At 49.3% G+C, this 18944-nt stretch overlaps 8 protein-coding genes and 1 non-coding gene; 4 read left to right on the forward strand and 5 right to left on the reverse strand.

Moving 5' to 3' along the window:
* Nucleotides 1–469: 469 nt before the first annotated feature.
* FFUJ_05724 (related to SURF1 protein) lies at nucleotides 470–1567 on the forward strand (the record flags this gene model as incomplete). XM_023578968.1 has 4 exons in its annotated part: nucleotides 470–692; nucleotides 743–1252; nucleotides 1306–1411; nucleotides 1468–1567. 4 exons carry the CDS (start codon nucleotides 470–472, stop codon nucleotides 1565–1567), a joined length of 939 nt encoding a protein of 312 aa, XP_023431888.1.
* A 35-nt stretch (nucleotides 1568–1602) lies between these two features.
* On the reverse strand, nucleotides 1603–3310 carry FFUJ_05725 (uncharacterized protein; the record flags this gene model as incomplete). XM_023578969.1 has 3 exons in its annotated part: nucleotides 1603–1780; nucleotides 1847–2485; nucleotides 2538–3310. The coding sequence occupies 3 exons, from the start codon at nucleotides 3308–3310 to the stop codon at nucleotides 1603–1605; spliced, it is 1590 nt and encodes a 529-aa protein (XP_023431889.1).
* Nucleotides 3311–3825: 515 nt separating this feature from the next.
* On the reverse strand, nucleotides 3826–4230 carry FFUJ_05726 (uncharacterized protein; the record flags this gene model as incomplete). The annotated part of the gene is made up of 1 exon (XM_023578970.1): nucleotides 3826–4230. The coding sequence occupies one exon, from the start codon at nucleotides 4228–4230 to the stop codon at nucleotides 3826–3828; it is 405 nt and encodes a 134-aa protein (XP_023431890.1).
* A 256-nt stretch (nucleotides 4231–4486) lies between these two features.
* On the reverse strand, nucleotides 4487–4559 carry tRNA. Its single transcript has one exon. It is a non-coding gene (tRNA).
* Nucleotides 4560–6193: 1634 nt separating this feature from the next.
* FFUJ_05727 (probable GTP-binding protein rac1) lies at nucleotides 6194–7035 on the forward strand (the record flags this gene model as incomplete). XM_023578971.1 has 5 exons in its annotated part: nucleotides 6194–6223; nucleotides 6281–6313; nucleotides 6391–6630; nucleotides 6687–6919; nucleotides 6972–7035. 5 exons carry the CDS (start codon nucleotides 6194–6196, stop codon nucleotides 7033–7035), a joined length of 600 nt encoding a protein of 199 aa, XP_023431891.1.
* Nucleotides 7036–8107: 1072 nt separating this feature from the next.
* FFUJ_05728 (U2B-like small nuclear ribonucleo protein) lies at nucleotides 8108–9312 on the reverse strand (the record flags this gene model as incomplete). XM_023578973.1 has 2 exons in its annotated part: nucleotides 8108–8309; nucleotides 8537–9312. The coding sequence occupies 2 exons, from the start codon at nucleotides 9310–9312 to the stop codon at nucleotides 8108–8110; spliced, it is 978 nt and encodes a 325-aa protein (XP_023431892.1).
* A 3092-nt stretch (nucleotides 9313–12404) lies between these two features.
* Nucleotides 12405–14558, forward strand: FFUJ_05729 (uncharacterized protein; the record flags this gene model as incomplete). Its single annotated transcript, XM_023578974.1, has 1 exon — nucleotides 12405–14558. One exon carries the CDS (start codon nucleotides 12405–12407, stop codon nucleotides 14556–14558), a length of 2154 nt encoding a protein of 717 aa, XP_023431893.1.
* A 673-nt stretch (nucleotides 14559–15231) lies between these two features.
* FFUJ_05730 (uncharacterized protein) lies at nucleotides 15232–16207 on the reverse strand (the record flags this gene model as incomplete). XM_023578975.1 has 2 exons in its annotated part: nucleotides 15232–15778; nucleotides 15834–16207. The coding sequence occupies 2 exons, from the start codon at nucleotides 16205–16207 to the stop codon at nucleotides 15232–15234; spliced, it is 921 nt and encodes a 306-aa protein (XP_023431894.1).
* Nucleotides 16208–17197: 990 nt separating this feature from the next.
* On the forward strand, nucleotides 17198–18604 carry FFUJ_05731 (related to alpha-1,3-mannosyltransferase; the record flags this gene model as incomplete). XM_023578976.1 has 2 exons in its annotated part: nucleotides 17198–17453; nucleotides 17502–18604. 2 exons carry the CDS (start codon nucleotides 17198–17200, stop codon nucleotides 18602–18604), a joined length of 1359 nt encoding a protein of 452 aa, XP_023431895.1.
* Nucleotides 18605–18944: the final 340 nt, after the last annotated feature.

Consider the following 18944-nt stretch of genomic DNA (forward strand, 5'->3'; position numbering starts at 1 on the left):
CTTTCGACTTGCACCCTGTTGACCACAGATTTAGGTGACTGACGGACCTGCGCAAGCTCTCGAAATAATTCCAAAGACGCTAGGTTACACAACACAGTGTGCGAGCAAACATGGACACCTCTTGACTCAGCAGTATCACACTGTACAATGGACTGTAACGACCAATGGTATTCGTGGATGTCGGAGTCGACGTTGGTTATTCAATGTCTGGTTGAAATACGATCGTGAATTTAACCTGGTCATTTAATAATGCATTTAAAGTGATAGGGAGTACTAGTTAATGGAAATCTTCAATCGAAATTACAAAAGCTTGACCTACTTTGAGCTATTGGTGGGCTGCATCACATTCTACGGTAGGGAATTCAACGTCAAGAGTGGGTCTATTCCCAACTGAACCCACCGCAATCGACATCATTCACAGCTAGCTATCACCACTTGACCTCACGCCTTCAATGCGCCATCAGACATAATGAACGCACCTAATACAGTTTTGCGCAGTCTGCGCTTCTCAAGACAGATCCCCCGATGTACAAGACTCACAAATGCACCGCCAAGGAGACAATTCACATCATCCTTCTTCCGTCGCAAGCAACAGCCATCAGCCGACGATCCAGAATTCGTCTCTATTCTCGACGGACCTCCAAAACTTGTCCGTGTTGGAAAACGCCATGGCCCAGGTCTAATCATCCTCGGTATGCTTCAGGATTCATCAATTGAACAGAGTATGGTCTAATTGATTTAGCTATTATCCCCATCACAGCCTTTATTCTCGGAACATGGCAAGTCCAGCGTCTGGGCTGGAAATCCGAACTTATCGCCAAATTCGAAGACCGACTGATCCGCGACCCTCTACCCCTCCCACCAACCATCGATCCCGGTGCCATCCATGACTTTGACTATCGCCGTGTAGTAGCGAAAGGCCATTTCCGACATGATCAAGAAATGCTCATCGGACCGCGTATGCGAGATGGTACAGATGGATACATGGTAGTCACACCATTGGAGCGAGAGAACGGCACGACAATTCTCGTGAACCGAGGCTGGATCGACAAGAAGCACAGGGACAAGAGGACCCGACCTGATGGACTGCCGACGGGTGAGGTCACAGTGGAAGGACTTCTAAGAGAGCCGTGGAAGAAGAACATGTTTACGCCGGAGAACCAGCCCGAGAAGGGCATGTTTTATTTCCCGGATGTAAAGCAGATGGCTGCTTTAACCGGTAGCCAGCCTGTCTGGGTTGAGGCTACTATGGGTATGTCTATCATCATAATCTTTCATTTCGTGATGTCTTGCTAACGACATCAGAACCCGAGTTCATGCAAATGGTCGACTTTGAGGCTCGCGGTATTCCCTATGGCCGACCTGCGGAGGTAAACCTGCGAAACAACCACGCCCAGTATATCTTTACCTGGTAAGTTGCCTCATTCTATGTCCATCGGCACCGGGCTTTCTGACTCCTTGCTTTAGGTATGGCCTTGCTGTCGCAACATCCATCATGCTTTGGATGGTAGTCAAAAAGCCTGCAAACGACGTCGCTCGTCGTGTAGCCCGCTCAAAGGGCCTGTAAACTGTATATCTCATAATGCATGCACCATGTAAAACTCATGTGTCTTCAGCATCTTCAGCAACTTCAGCCTCGTCGCCGCGGCCCGATACACGTCTTGCCTTGCGTTGCTTAGCGGGTTGTGGAACTGGCATTCTCAGCTCCTGGAGGAGTTCTCTTGGGAGGTGCTTCTGTGCCAAGGAGAACATGGAGGAACGCGGCCCTATCTGACGTTGCCTGTACGATATTAGAATTTCTGGCTAGAACAAAATACGGAGCTGATACCCCAGTGGAATAACATACCTTTTCATGAGTGTAAAGACATCGCTCTCCTCAATTGTTTTGCGCTTCGCGTGATCCGCATAGGCTCCCAAGTCGTCACCCAGCTGCTCGAAGAACCATTCTGAGGACTGGATGAGAGCATCTAATGTCTCCGCTGATAGACGCTGGTTGCTCAAACCTGACGATTGGAGAGCCGTCTGGGCCACTCGCTTGACGAAAGCTGGAGGCAGTGACGGATATTCAATGCCATGTTGCGATATTCGCTTTCGCTTCTTTGCTTTCAAGCCGCGAGGTAGCCTATCATCAGCTGGTTCATGACGTATCCCGGTTGTGACTGTTGCCTCTGGCATTGGCACTGGCTCCTCATTTATCGAGCTATGATCGTCGACGCCACCATCGTTATAGTCCCAACCGTCCACACCGAAGTCCCCGCCACCAGCATCGGAGTCGGATGCATATACAACATCAGGGCGGGGATCCTGAGCATCATCTGCCCTGGCCTCTACTACTGACGGCTCAACAATTGGTGATGTTGCTTGAAGATCGTTGGCGGGGTCAGACATTTGAAAGACAGTTCCATCCTCCAGTCCACCAGGGTACTCGAAATTGAAGTCGCTTCCCGGGCCCGCGGTCATTCGCCGGGTCTGGTCTGCTTCAATCCTGTTCTTATGTGAGCAATGCATTGCATCTAGTTAGCCAGTGATAGACTTACGGCTCGAGTGTCATATCATTCTGTCCAGCTCTCGCCTGAAGATCCTCCAGCAGACCGGGGAAGAAATCCGATTGTTGGCCAATATCGTCTTCTGTGGCTTCATTGAAGTAGTCGCTCATGCGTTCGCTGCCGGGACTCCCTCGAGATAGCCGAGAGTCGTTTGCAATCCTTCGAGGCATCTCAATAGACTGCATAGTAAAGTTGTCCTCATCCAATTGTGACAACCTTGGTGGAGGCAAATCTGAGCTGGTACTAGAAGCATCTTCAATGTCCAACGGCAAGGATAGTCTTGGCGGCCTCGTTAGTAGGTCGTCGTCTTCATCATCGTCATCATCATACAAGTTGCTATCCTCCCTCTGCTCTGGTGACGAGCTCCGTTTATTCCCCGGAGACGATGAAGATGACGAGTGAATAGGCTGGCTCTTAGGCGCTAGCGTTCGACCGAGCATTCGTAAAATATCCAAGGGTGTCTCTCTCTGCTGCAACATGCTCTGTCTGCGGTTCTTTCCGGGTGTAAACATTGCCGTTCGACGCTGGTCTAGCAGCCGACGAGCGGCTTTGGCATGAGGAGTCGGCGCATTGGATCGACCGGCAGATGCTGGGGTACCACGTCGAAGAGAGGCACGCAGGTCTCGGGCACCGCTACGATCGAGAGGTGTGTGAACGCCAGAAAACGGCTCAGCGCTAATAGCGCGACGGTTCGGAGTTCTCGAAGGAGTTCGCGCGGGCGTTTCTTGAGATGCCGCTTTTCCTGGCGGTGATAGACTCGACATATTTGTGGTGGTGTTTTGTTTAGATGCGCCGGAATGGCTGGCGGGGCGATGGCCGCTCAACTGACAGATAATGTCTCGAAATCGTGGTGGTCTGCATCCATAGAATTTGAACAAGATACGGACGTAATACGAGCACAGCGATTCGGAGAATTATTTGTATTTTCGGTTATTGTTGCTGTTATCGATCCATGTCAATGATGAATGTCAATTCAAGATTCGAGTGGGAACGCGACAAGCTTCAGCCACACGCGACGAGGGGAGCTTGAGTGCACGGGCCATTCACATAAGGTCCCTGCATTGCTGTTGATGTAAACGACCGTGGTCTTAATTATTGAGAGATCTCAAAAGTAAAATATAATCAATTTGTACAGACAGTATGTATTTAATTGCATGTTAAATATTACCCATAAATCAAAGAGATGAGGCGGAGACTAGCGTTAGATGATACGCCAAGGACTTGGCCATTAACAACTTCGAGATCGACTCAAATAATCCTATGCAATGGAAGCAGAGCTTCAGAGAGATCCCTTTGCAGTTAATCCAAGATATCCATACCCGCCAATCATGATACTGCTCACAAATCTCCAGGCAGCTGTCCTGGGCACACCAGCCTTGATACAAATCCAACAATCAGAGGCACCCCACAACAAGAGTAAGCTCATGAGCGTATCAACGACATGGTATTCGCCACGAAGATAGAACGTCCACAGAGCGACACCATAGGCAGCTACACGAGTACCGTATATACCAAATGCCAATTGCGCTGGCTCTGATCTGACAATGCCCTCGGGTAACCCGTACTCGCGCATAGCACGGTCTGGGGCTCTCAAAGGAAGAAGACCCCCGAGAGTGAAAGCGGTGCCTATGAACATGGCGGGAATATGCCATGGAGAGACATTAGAGAACAAGCCTGAAGCCATTTCGTGAGATGTCAGCTGGGAATTGATGTTCCTATTAGTATGGTTTCAAGTCCACAAGAGAAACACGAGGGAACACACCAGTTGGTATTATGAGAAAAAGAAAAGAGAATAAAGTTCAAAACAATGACCGTCCGAGCATTCTTGAAACAAGTAAGCTGACGGCTCGACGTAATAAGCAATCAGAGGAGCTAAGAGTTACATGTTCTGTGAGATGATCGCCAAGCAATGGCAAAAAGAAACAAAAGAACAAGTATCAGGACCGAGCGTGGATCGAACACGCGACCTAGGGATCTGCAATCCCTCGCTCATACCACTGAGCTATCGATCCATTTTACTTGTTAGCAGCTTCCAATTGTCATTATATCAAGATTCCCCTGGCGAGAAGCAGCTTCAGTGGTCCGAGCAAGGGTCTAAGCGCCCAGTGGAGGTTTCAACAGCTCTCAACATGCATCCCTGGTCTTCATATCTTTATCTCCAACCTCTTTATTGCTGATCCCTGTCCTGAAGTGCTACCTGATTCTTAACAAAAGAGCTTGCGATGATATCAATTGTTTCTGCTTTGAGGTTGGCGTGAGTCATGGAGGTTGAATTCAGTTGAAGAGATCGGCCAGGTTTCATGATTCGGTGGTTTTGTTCATTACGGCGGCAGCGGTAGCAGTTCTCCTTTATTCCCTTCCCAGCTAGGCATTATGATGCACAATAGGGACAGATAAATAATTAGCATGACAGCACAAGCTCCTGGTGTTTCTTAAATTCTCCGCCACTGCTCCTAATTGCTTGATCACATTGTCTTGCAAATCAGTGAGGACACTACTTCTTTTTTGGCGCAGAGTTTATTGTAAGAAGGTATTCCGCCATCCACATTCCCGCAGCCTCTCTCCGCCTTTCATCTGCACCGACAGCCATCACCTGCACTTTGAAATAGCCGTGCCTTGTGCAGTCTCGGGATAATCTCATCTGCTATAGCTTGAGCATTATTTCATGCCTTTGGTTTTCTCTCTCTCTCAACTGTTGCAGCCTCTCCATCTTCATCTCTTTTCAGAACCCGGCAATCTTTGTTCGGTTTTCATCCAATCCGGCATCTGCATTCTCATCCCCAGCCGCAACCAAGAGTCCATCTTAGCCAAGACGGCCATTAACTGCGAATCCTTACCACGAAAGGGTTCAGCGATACAGCAGGTGAGCTGCCTTTGCCCCAAATTACGGTGCTTGGTTGGCCCCTGAGCCCTTGTATCTCCCCCACCCCCAGGCGCCTACTTTATTGCCTGGAGCAAGCTCTTGATAGCGATCAACTCCTGGCATCCCAAGCGGATAAGTTCCAGTAGGTCAAGTTAGTCGGCGAGGCTAGGTCTTGGCTTATTACTGCGAACAGGGCCTGAGGTGGCACGGGAGGTGGCTACTGGTGGCATACCCTGGGCCTGGGCGCCTCTCTCGTGGTCCTCCACTGCCTGGGCTTGCTGGGCTTGGGGGCGTCTAGTCCAGTGCCAGTCTAGTCCACTGATACATGCTGATAGAGGTGGAGCGGCTCCCATCGTTGAACCTCCTCCTGTGGCCTCACCTTCTGCGGCACAAAACGCGTGAACTACACCTCGGTTTTGTGTCAAGTTTCTTCTCTGACCTATCTTTTTATGCAGCTGTGAAACTCACCTGAGGATCCATTCGAGTTCTGTCGCCGCTTGTCGCATCCAAAACAAAATCGTCATCGTCGCACCTCGTTCCCTTCCGTTATCCGGCCTTCGAGTCCCTGGCCTGCCTGTTTGACCTGCCCCTCTCCAGGCTCTAACCTACCTACCTACTACCTACACTCTAGTTAGTCTACATTACATCCACCATCTTCGTCCAGACACAACAATCGTCGCTTCCATCATCTCCATCTGCCCCTCGACGACTTCTTGCGCTTCCACACAATTGGTCGATTTGATACCCATTTCCCTCGACTTTCTCCCAATATCCGATCGCAACAATGGCTCAGCCCGGCGTGCAGTCATTGAAGGTTTGTTGAGCCGATGGTTACCTGACGCAATACATGGTTGGCTGACCGCTGCTACAGTGCGTGGTGACTGGTGATGGTGCTGTTGGAAAGGTACGTCGGACAACAAACGGCCGCTTAAAACGCGATGGCTTTTCACAGCAAGAGCCTTCCGCTGACTGTGCTTCCAGACCTGTCTACTCATTTCCTACACCACAAATGCCTTCCCCGGCGAATACATCCCCACTGTCTTCGACAACTACTCAGCGAGTGTTATGGTAGATGGCAAGCCTATCAGCCTTGGCCTCTGGGATACTGCTGGTCAAGAGGATTACGACAGACTGCGACCTCTCTCATACCCCCAGACCGACGTCTTCCTCATCTGCTTCTCCATCGTCAGCCCTCCTTCATTCGACAACGTCAAGGCGAAGGTACGCCGCCCCCCCTTATCGCCACAACACGTCGACTCCGCTGACATCCTCACTAGTGGTATCCCGAGATTGATCATCATGCGCCTAACATTCCCATTATCCTTGTCGGAACCAAGCTTGATCTTCGAGAAGACGCCTCCACCCTCGAATCACTTCGACAGAAGCGTATGGAGCCTGTGTCGTACGAGCAGGCGTTGACTTGCGCCAAGGAGATCAAGGCCTACAAGTACCTCGAGTGTTCTGCCCTCACTCAAAGGAACCTCAAGAGCGTTTTTGACGAGGCCATCCGGTAAGCATCAACCGTGATTACGTGCTCTAGTACGCATCTAACTCGTGTTTAGAGCTGTTCTTAACCCTCGACCCACACCTTCGAAGCAAAAGAAGAACAAGTGCTCCATTCTGTAGATATCCATCTAATGAACGCTATTCCCGCGCGTGCCTAGCCACGCGCTTGATTTTCTCAACGAAAGCGTCTGGACGACGCGAAACGACACGAAGAACTCAGGACGAATGTTTAATAGGCATTCAGCGATACAAGACGGCGGCTCTTGACGGAACATCCCCTGGGAGCGGCTGGGGCTGGACTAGGCTATTGCTTTTTTCTCGAGGCCCGATACCCGTCCCCAGATCATGACCCTCGCAACGATCATGCGGAGGCAACTGCATATGACGATGGCTTTTTCTTGCGAGGCGGTTCTTGAATGAATTTTGGGTTTTTACTATCTGCGGTTACGTGTTTCCAACCGTTGCTTTTTATTATTTATCTCTATTTGCTCATATCTCATGCTGTGGCCTCCTCGCGGAGTTTATACCGATTTTGCCAGTAATTCAAGAACCGGATTGCACTTTGAACTGATGATTGCTTGCGATTGTTTTGTGATGTTTTGTTTTCTTCGACAAGTGTCCGTTTTGCCTGCGGAGGTCTATTGAATAGACATGGCTATCATGTCTCGTGTCTGGCATTCACTATCTCGAGACTTGCAGTTTGGCAACTCGTTTCTGCGATATATAGTCTTGGATTGTTTCCAGCTGCGGTCAATTCTTGTCCGTCTCGATCATGAAATGGTCTCTTTGGTTTGTCGCTGTGGGCGAAAGATATTGCATTGCTTGTTAGAGCTCCTAATAGAGTATACGTGCACTTGAATCGGAGCGTAAACAGAAAAGAACGTACAGTCTACACCGGTAGATATATACGACCAACAGTCTGCTTAGATGGGTCCTCCACCTGAAGCAGACATATCTCAGACTCAGTTGAGTGGAGTAGTGGATATAGAAATATAATTCATCGTCTATTCCATGCGCTTCTTCGTGAGGTCAAGGATCCACTTCCTTTGGGTATCTCTCACTATCATATAAATGCACAACCAACTTTTGTGTATCCGATCCCAGTACAATCATTAAAACACATTCAGAGACCCTCACAAACCTACTCCTTCTTGAACTTCACACCCTTGGCTCGAAGCCTGGTGAGCTGTTTCTACCAGCGGTTCCCAGGAATGTGGGCACGTCGACTTGGATGAATACCATCCTCTCCAGCTTTGCGAGTGTCACCCTTGCCCTTGTTCTCTTCCTTTGCCGTCCTCTCACGCTCAATACGCTTGGCACGGTTCTCGTCGAGCTTGCGGTTCTTCTCCTTGATCTTGTCCTGGCGCTGCTTTGTCTTGCCACCTCCACCGGCACTGTTACACAGAGTTAGCGTATGTTCTAGTCATGTATGAAGTTGCTGTTCGTGCAGGCGAGTGTCGGTCAAGCAGTAGTGAGCGTGAGTCAAGTCAAGACTAGTCACACTGGGATGGTTACACAAATCGAGGCGCTTTTGTGTTGAATCAGGCTGAGGGAAAGGGGGGTGGAGTCGAAGCAATGAGATTTATCATGTAAGACAGAAGAAATACGAAAACAAACTTACGTCAACTCGACATTTATGCGGCGGGGATAAGAGACACCATCCGAGAACTCGGAGTGGTGGAACTTGTCGAGACATGTTCGCATATGCCAGACCTTCTCGAACTCGACAAAGGCGAAGCCACGGCAGGGCTTGCTATCCTTGGGATCGCTCATGCAGCGAACTGACACTGGGTTGAGAGAGGCAAAGTGGGCTTTGATTGTTTCGGCGGTGGCGGTGAAGGGCAGGTTGCCGACGAAGACAATGTGACGGTCTCCTTTGCCATCGGCAGCCTCTGCATCAACGCCGGCAGCAGATTCATCGTTGGTGGTCGTTGTCTCGGGTGTCTTGTTTTGCTTCTTCTTGTCCTTCTTGCTCTTCTTTGGTTCCTCCTTGGGTTTCTCCTCAGGTTGGGCGTCGGCGCTGGCGTCATCCTTTTGTTGTGACTCGTCGGTTTTGGCCTTCTTGTCCTTGTTCTTCTTCTTGTCCTTCTTCGCAGGCTTATCTGCCTCTACTGGCGCATCCGCAGGCTTGTCATCAGCTTCAACCATTGGAGCATCTTCGGCCGCCTCTTCGTCATCGTCCTGTTCGGGGAGGTCCTGGAGGTTCTTGCGCTTCTCTTTGCGCTCCTTGCGCGATTCCTTCTTGTACTTCTTGTCTCTCTTCTCCTTCTTAGCCTTCTTCAGATCGGCACCATCATCCTCACTGCGCTTGCGCTTCTTGGCTGGGGCCTCAGAATCAACAGAAGCAATGGGCTTATCGTCAACCTCGGCGGCCTCTCTTGCGCGCTTGCTCTTCATTGTCGGTGATTACGGTGGATTGCTCTGAAATAGTATCGTATAGGTGGAGCTGGGGATGCAGAATCTGCCGATATCAAGTCAGTAACCTTGAACCATGTCGCAATGTAAAACATGTGGCTTGAAGAGGGAGCAAACAATGGTTCGATCGAGGAAACTTACAGGCTATTCGGTGCAGTGTGATAGTCCTGGGAGGATTGCGCGCGCCGCCGGCTGTTGTTTGCTTGATCGTCGGTGCAGGACAATTTTTTTGAGGCAGGAAATATTCCCGGACCAAACTAGTCTAGCGCTGTTTCGGAAGCGTACCGCTGATGCTTGTGTAAGTATCCGTAGCAGGTGCGTGCCTCAGTGAACCTATCGAATGGTTTCCCAGTTGAGGCTGCACTCGGGGCGTGAAATCCAGAAGAGAATCGATCTGCGCGTGACAAGACGTACAGGAAATGTGAGAACAGAGTAGGATCGGTCGTTCATGTGAGGGTGGATGTGATAATCCAACCCAATAGTAGGGGAAAGCTATGGAAGGCGGGAGAGACCGAGATACTGACTGCCGGGAATATCATGGATAAGAATACACTAAAGTTACTGGCTGGCCACTATAACGGTGCTGCTCTCGGTCAGAACAGCTACCTACTCTCTATACCATTTCACGATAGAGTCAACCAGTTACTGTACAGGCTTTGGCTTCCTGGTAGAAAAGGCCTATGGTAATGCTAGCCTATTCTTCTCAAGTAATATAGGCTATCAGAACCCGGGTCTCCTCACTGTCAAACTACATTTTCGGGTCTAGGGGCTCTCTGCTTTCTTTTTCCTTGCCCGACTGTGTTAGTCTCAACCTTTCTTTTTTCCCAGTTATTTTCCCTCTAGGCCGGCACGTAATTCATGCCACTAAAGACACGCTGCACTGCACGCACGCACGTACACGTACATGATGTGTCTCAGGTTGTAATGCCAGCCGGGCTCTTGGTCCACGCACCAGCTCAACTTAATCAGCGGCTATCACGACTATCCGTCATGCCATGCGATGTCATGGCGCCAGCGACTGGACTACAGACTCCAGATCCCGCGCTGCAGCGCTACGCTACGGCAGAGGTACCCCAGCTCCCAGGTGCATACCTGTACGTGCGCGTGCGCGTGCAGCTGCAGATGATGCTGATGCTGATGCTGATGCTGAGTCAACCCTGAATCTGTGGTGGACGTACGTACGTCTATTGACCACTGCGCAACCGACATGGAGGCTCTCGGACCCATATGACATATCTTGATCAAGCCGAGGCCATCTGCAGCTTAGAGGCGCAACATGGTGCATATTGACCCAGCTGAAAGGTCGAGGGTTGGGGAATCCGTTCCATTATCCCGACGTCCCAATATCAAGGATGGGACCCTTGAAACGGAATGGTTCTGTTATTGATGGAGTCGACTATTGGAGTTATTTGACCGCATCTAGCGAGTCATTCACCTCATTTGTATGACGATCGAAGAGCGAAAGGGTCTTTAGAGCGTTGAAACGTGGACTGTCCAACGGCCGCACTGCCTCTTTGTCGAAAAGCACAAGCAGCAAAAGCAAAGACTCGACACTAACAAAAGTGTCTAGAGAAATGCCCCTCCCCCTCCACATCCACGTCCACGTCCACATCGACCTCACTAAACTGCCCTTATGCAAGCAAGAGATGTTGGGATTGGGATACCTTACGGTCCGGCACCTCCCTACGCCGCAACTGACACTGACAGCCGCCTGTAGAGTAGAAAGTGTAACCTGACTGCGTGTTCAAGTGGAGGAAGCAAAGGCAAAAAAAGAAAAAAAAGAAAGATTATTAGACAAGTGAAAGACTCCATCCCTGCTGATATCCCTTGTCCCTGCCCCGTGCTGAATGCCCCATCATCCACTCAACCCTCTCTAAACCGTCATCCTTCATCATCAAGCCATGTCCACTCGACTCAGTCATGCTCTCCTCTGCCTTATACCGTCTTTTCTTTCTTTTCTTTTTGTCCCTTTCTACAACGACTCTGCTAATTCTAAATCTCGTTTCTGCTCTGCCGAACTTGTCGTCGCCATCTCCGCTTCGCCTACGGCTTGATCTCCGCTTCGTAGTTATTGTACGCCTCATTAGACTATGCTCCCTGTCTTTGTGACACCCATGTTTCCCCCCCGTCCCTCCAATTGCCTAGTTTGCTGCAACCAGAACCACCTGAAGTTGCTTTTCTCCATCTAACAAGACTGCTTTGGCTCTGTTTCTTGTCGTGGAAACGCTGCCAGACCAAAAACCTTGACAGGGGTTCTGATATGTCCACAACTTTGACATTTCCTGCAAGCTCCCGTGTCTTGTCTCTGATGCTCTGCTCTCTGACCCTCTTTGTCTAGTCTAGTGTCTCTGTCTCTCCTGTTCTCAACCTCTGAACTGTTCATGTCATTTTCAGATCCTCTTTTGACTCTGACCCGGCTCCTCCGACACTCCATCCATCTCCATTTACACCCCCAGCTGAACCAGCTGAGCCCGTTCCATATCCAACCAGCGTTGGTACCCGCTATAGTTTCTCGGTGTTCTACACACATGGCAAGGTCAAGGAAGGGCATTGTCATGGCTTGGACAACTGATGTCAAACACAGGCATCATGGTCCAACTGACAAGCACAAACAATGGGCATGGCATGCGAGATGAGGCCCGCCGCGTATCAATAGCCCAAGTACAGCCATACCCGCCCCAGCCCGGAATTCTACGCTTTTGACTGTAGTCAGTTCTGCTGCATCTTGCTTGCTTCTTTTCCTATACATACATACATACATACATACATACATACATACATACACAACGTCTCCCAGGGTGGGTGGCCACCGGAATCTTCAGCTTTTCTCTGTTACACTGTCCCCTGTCTTTTCTATCCCCATATCTCTCTCATTCATATTTACCTCGAATCTCTCTCGCACCTCAATTTCTTTTTTCATTATCCTTTTCTCTCTTCAATCTTGTGTCAACAGAATTCTGCTTTTACTTATGCTTGGTCTCTAAAACCCTGCGTCAAGTGGACTTGTTGTCGTCTTGATCACTTACACCGACTGGCTGACCACTGAGAGCAAACTCACATCTCCCTCTGTCACAATGAAGATGACATGGGACCTAGGAATGGACCATGTCCGGTCCTGGGTCCTCAACGGTGACTACGAGCTGGACAATTCTTTCGACCGTCCGTTTGCTTGGAGTTCTACCGTTGTCACTGGCCTCTCTGAGGCTGCCATTGTACCCCAACCTGAAAATACAAGTGCTCATTCAGAGGTCGAGGAAGAAACTCATACCTCCCAGATCACTGAGTTGACCGCTGCTTCTACTGCGCCAGACTCATTCTGGTCCTCTAAACCTTTCCCGACCTTGAATGAGGAGCAATTCCTTGCCGTCGCCGACAATGTGGACGATCCCCTGATTCCGAAGCAACTTGACGTCCGCCGCATCTTTCATAATGGCCGCTATACATGGCAGCAGCTCGTGAGCCAGGCACTGGCCTTACCAAGAGGCACCTTTCCTCCTGGCCTCGAGCCGTCTATCATGCTTCAGGATATGCCTCCTCTCCCCGAATCAGTGCCGCCAAAGGGAGTCCTGGCCGGAGCCCCCACCTGGCTTGTCCCGGATCCGGAACCTCACCTTCGGGACGGACCAGATTTTGACCTCGATAACGTTACCGGCACCACCAAATATTTCCGCCTCAGCTATCCCTCGCCCATCAACTGCATCATCTCTTCAGACCCAAATGCCTGCCACTATGGCAATCCAGCTGGCACCGCTGATGCCTCCAACGCCCCGCAAGGGCTCGCCATCCTGACCGTGTGTTGGTCCTACATTCTCTCCACACGGTTACTGCAACTCCAGAACAGGAAGATCCACTTCACCGACTCCTGTCTCCGCCCAGTCCCGATTGACACGATCGGGGATCTCGCCCAGAATGAGATCCTGGTTCATCTCCCTGAAGGTGCGTCCTCGCGGCTTGTGCATTGGCTCTGTGCGATTCTGGCGCCACAACCAGGCTGGGCCACTGATGGCCAAGGGGGCCCATGTGCACCATGGGATGCAAAGTTCACTAGTGAAGCGCGCTTCATCATTGCTACTGAAGGTCAAGTCTCGATTGACAGCGATGCGGTGCCCCCAGCTCCCACCGAAGCTACGGACCTCTTGATCGAGTTCTGTGACTTGTTTGGTATTGGCCATGAACCCCGCCGATCCAAAGATCCAAGTCCCCTGTCACCGATCAAGGCTGGGTTCCTTGCAGCCCTCGCAATTCCATTCTATCGTATGGCCAAGCTGGAACCACATTTACCTAGGCCATCTCTGAAACCACGAAAAAGCACCCCCATGGATGCTGATCAGGCAGCCAATATTCATCGATATACAGCGGAAGCACGCTACTACATGACGCTGAGCATGCATCCCTACGCTCTGGGGCCTGTCCTCTGGAGCATATTTTGGCAACCAGACATCCAGTGCAACCTCGTTAGTCCCTGGTTGGCTGCCATTACCAGCGTCATTCAGCCTGCCTTCAAACACTGCGATTTCGAGATGCTTATCAAAATCTTTCTGCTCCGTCGTCCTCGGGTAGCCATGTGGTGGCACGGCCTCTTCCTTCTGGGTAACCCCAGAATCTTGGATTTCATCCGCAACTATCTGACTACGCTTGACGAGGGATGTTCGTACGATACCCTGTCTCGTCCAGATATAGTTACTGCGGTATGGACAGGTGCACCACAATCATATCAAGATGACCCCACAGCTACCGCCTATCATGACCTCAACACGGCTGTTCCTCGTGCTGCCCTACTTCAGCACCGTCATACGCTGACTCTTCGCGATCCATGGCCCCTCTTCTACGGTTGGTGTCCCTTTGGTACAATTCCCAAGGAAACTATCGAGCCTGATCTGTACCCTTGGATTGAACGAGGCCACCGTCGAGAGTACCGCCATTGGACTTGGTGGTCAAAGGACGATGCGTCGTTTGAACCCTCAGTGCATGTTGGCTACCGCAAAGAGACTGGTCAGTTTGACTCGAGCGTCCCAGATAACCTCGATCTCATTCCTTCTCCCAACTCTCTTGCGCCAATTCCACCCCCAACTGCTCTTCCCGTCACTATCGAGCCCTCCCGTCGTGCTACTTTACAAATGATCAACCACTCCCTGGGAAATATAGTTGGAGAGCGCAGCCTTAGCACTGCTGTCATTCTAGAGTTAAACCAATCTCACCCATGGCTCAAGGACTGGACTCCTGTCTGAATTTATCTTCATATATAATACACCATTCTCCGAATTTACGACCGTCATGTTACCATTCATACGATACTTTAACCTTAACGGCCGTAGCAGAAATCAGGCCTGAGCATTGGGCTTTTTAGCTCACAGCATTTTTCAAGGAAGCGAGTCTTGGGGTTAATCAAAAGAGGCATGATGTACTTTGCTGCCTCAGTTCACATTCACTATCAATGTCCACGGACTTCGGTGCTTACTTTCGGGTCTGTGTCTGGCTTTGTTTTTGTCTTATTACTTTTACTTGATGACAGGAGCGTCTCCTGGGTTAGGAAAGTTTCTGGCTTTGAAGCGTGGTGCCAAAAATCAATTGATCTAAAGATCTACTCCAATATACTGAATTTACCTAAGTCTTTTCATCACTCAGGACAAAGGTGCCATAGAAGTTTTCTTGCCTCCCCTTGGGGCACTGCCGGATTTATTATTAGCATCATCGGTCCACGGCGTATCGGAGTCCAGCTGCTCCTTGAGCATGGCGGTTTGCTTGGCTGAGCATGTATGTTCTATGTCTTGTATTTCACAATCCAATATTTTTGCGACTCATATCCTATCGCTGCACTAATAACCAGTGGAGTAATGCTCCATAGTCTAGAACTCCTGTTGATCGATAGCAATACTCATTCAAATGTCCTTCTCTGCCAAGTCACGCAGCAAGTTCCACTGGACTTCGACGTTGATTCTGTTCTATAACTGGCAGTTCATGTATGTCCCACCCTCCAAGCTCTTGTGGCTCTTTTGTCTTGCTACGTCTCCAAAGTCCTGTGGAATTGTCCGCTGTATTTTGCTCTATTGTTCCCGCCTGTGCATCCTTACTTCGGTTTCTTTGAAGTAAAAATATTGCTGTAATTATGGTACCACAGATAACAACGAGCCCTCCAATTACTCCTCCAATGATGGCGCCGAGATTAGGGGAGGAGCTTCCAGACGGATCTTCTTCTTCCGAAGAACTACTAATCGCTTCTGTCGAAGCATTTTGTGTGGTATCGGTGGTGCTTGATGCTGTGTCACTGGAGGTGACTGTAGATGTCTCTGATGTGCTTAATTTACTGGACTCGGACGTTTTCGTGATGTCCATAGTTGGTGTTATATAGTAATGGTCGGTAGTGGCTTTAGTTCCGCAGGCAATGTAGGAGTATGTCTGATCCACGCCGAAGGTGAGAAGAGCCATGGAACAGAATGACTTGCGATCACTAATCTTCAGGTCAGCACTTTACCTCAGGAGTTCTGATCTATAGTAGTGCACACCAAGTAAATGTCGTCAACCCCTTGCTGCCAGTCATACCACATCCATCTGAGCAGTCATGGCGATCAACACAACTCCCCGCTAGTCCACAGTCCGAAGCTGTTAGAACAGTTGTAGTGCAAAAGCCCCAGAGTCCATTGCGTGTGTCGACTCGACAGTTAAAGCCAGAATCGGCAGTTCTCTTCTTTTTGGGGTCACCGTCTAGGTAGCCACAGGTCGAGAGCTCAGTGCTAATAGCCCGTGGCTCGAGAATGTTGCTCGGTTGTGGAAGAAAAGAGGCTTTTGTTACAGGAGGAAATACCGCATGGAGAGCGAGACTGGAACATGGGAAGATTTGGAAGACTGTTAGTAGATAGTACAAGGAAAGAGACCTCATCGTGAAGGTCGAGTTACTCCAACATGGAGAGAGGGCCAGAAAAACTCGGAGATTGCAAGATCGTAATCCACTATAAATATGCTGGAGGCCCTTAAGCATCCTTATTATTCTGCACTGATCCAAGCTTTCTACTCTTACTCTCAGTTTCCAAGACTCAACCTACATGGGTGTAGTTGTTGGTTGAGCCACCAGGACCCGAGGACTTAGGACGCATGCACAAAGTCTACCATTGGGTCGTTCCTTGTTTGAGTTTCCTTTAACTTCTTTTTAATTAAGTTTTGAACATATGAAGGACTTCTTTTATCGGGTTACACATTCTCGATGTTGCCTGTCATCCAGTATAAGTCTTTGAGAGTCATTGTATACACGTATCTAAGTACTTATCAATAGAAGACTTTAGCACCTGGATTTCTCTGAAACTGCGTCAGTTAAGGATCCCCTTTCGTGATTTTTTGTCACTGCTCAATGGTGAAATGTTGGTTGTTGGTTGCAACGTATTGTCCTGTCATTTTAAGATTGGGTTTCTCGCAACGACTAACAACCAACATGCAGCTTCAAGTCCAGGGAGCTGCTGCACCGAGAAGAAGACCGGTATCACTCTTCTCAGTTCTGGGAAGACTTAGGTATTCTGTTAAAACTTCAACACACGTTAATAACTAGTTATGTATAGAATCTATTCATTAAATTGTCATCAGGCTGAGTCCTGAACATGTCCTTCAGCCTTATGGGACATCATTGGCCTGCTCAGGAAGATCAAGCAACCGGGGTATCCTCACTTGAACTCCGGCGCTTAGACGACCCAAAAATACACATCACATCCTGGTATTAGGATCCCCTGTCACTGAGAAAGGAACTTACTGTTGGTCGTTGGTTGTGACTGAACCGATTTCCTCTTTGCTATGGCCCAGTCCGTTCTCTTCTTTTTTTTTCCCTCATAATTTCTAGATTAGCAATGAACTCATGTAGTGATCTTCTTGCTTCGTTGAAGTCATGTACCGCAGGTTTATAGCACCACTGCTGGCAGTCTTTTGCTTCTTACTTGTCGTTACGAGTCTCTATCTTGGGCGCGATCACCTTACCTGGCGCTCAGTTTCTTACACTCCTGTACAGAAAGGGGAGGTTGAGGACAGTTCCAGTCTAAAATCAACGACATCAGTTACGACAACAAGGGCTAAGATTGAAGAGAGCCCGTCGCATACGCCTACTCCAACTGCAACCTCTGCTCCAACTCCAATAATCTCAAACGGTAAGTATATCACTCTCTCTATGTCTCGTAGTTACTCATTCCTTACAGGTAATATGCTGTCCGCTGAGCGTATTTCACCTTATATAGCAGCTATACTGAACCCATTATCTACGGTTCTCCCTCGTCTTGGGTGTCCTGCTCTGAACGAAAATCGTTACAAGATCCTCCAAGAATCTCGACATGGAGATGAGGTTGGAGATTCACAAATTGACTATTTCTTTGCTTTCAATTTGCGGAGCTGCACTAACATTCTCCCACGCCTGATAGGTAGCATCGTTGAAGCTGTTCGTTTCCTTGGACCTCATCGCTGCGTGTTATCTATCGTTGAAGGAAACTCCCTTGACGGCACTTCCGATATTCTCTCAGCTCTAAGACCGTTCTTAGAAGACTTAGGACTGGTCTACTTCTACAACAGTTCTAATATCAACCCAGCACAAGGAAATGGACGCGTCCATAAGCTTGCCCAACTTCGCAACCTAGCCCTCACACCCCTTTACAAAGAGCAAGTAAAGGTTACAGACGAAACAACAGTACTTTTCATCAATGATGTCTCCGCCTGCACAGAAGACCTTCTCGAACTCGCTCTTCAGCGACGCAGTCTCAACGCAGACATGACATGCGCCATGGACTGGACTTATGTAGGACCGGACCCAACCTTTTACGATATCTGGATAGCCCGTACCATAGCAGGAGACTCCTTTTTCGAGGTCGGCTCCGACGGAAACTGGAATTCAGCTTGGAACCTCTTCTGGAACACCCCTGGCACACGCTCACGTTACCACGCACAGCAGCCCTTTCAGGTCTTCGCCTGCTGGAACGGGGCTACAGCGTTTACTGCGGCGCCGTTATTACATGGTCTTCGGTTTCGAGATACTCGCAAAGGAGAATGTTTTCAAGGCGAGCCCCAGTTGTTTTGTAAGGATATGTGGTCCCGGGGTTTTCGCAAGATTGCAGTTGTGCCGAGTGTGAATCTTGAGTATTCTGATGAGAAGGCCGCAGATATCAAGAAGCTGAAGGGCTATGTGTCGGATCTAGTTGAAAGACAGGAGGAAGATGGCGCAATAGATTGGGCATACGATCCACCAGAGCAGGTTAGATGCATGCCAACTTGGGATAAACAGTCTTGGAGAGCCTGGAATGAGACGCTGTAATGAGACGAAGGACAGTGATTAATGATACAATGGAAACGGTCTCGAAGTCATCACGAATGGCAAGATTTTGAAGATGGTAGCAAAAGCAAACAGACTTGTGTGTACTCACACATGCCCTATGAAGGGACATCCATGATCCCGCTGGATGTTTCTTATAAATACATATATACCTTAGCGACCTTAATCATTCTATTGACTGTAGTGTCAACTTTTGTTCAAAATAACAGGTATCGTGTGCCACTATCGCTTTGCTCCATCGACAAATGAGAGACGGAATCCAATTATTACGTTTTCCAATAGTCCATTGCCTATTGGTTCCAGTACCAGTGCTGCCCAACGG

This window comes from Fusarium fujikuroi, chromosome FFUJ_chr06 (assembly GCF_900079805.1).
Source record: "Fusarium fujikuroi IMI 58289 draft genome, chromosome FFUJ_chr06".
Taxonomy (NCBI): Eukaryota; Fungi; Ascomycota; class Sordariomycetes; order Hypocreales; family Nectriaceae; genus Fusarium; species Fusarium fujikuroi.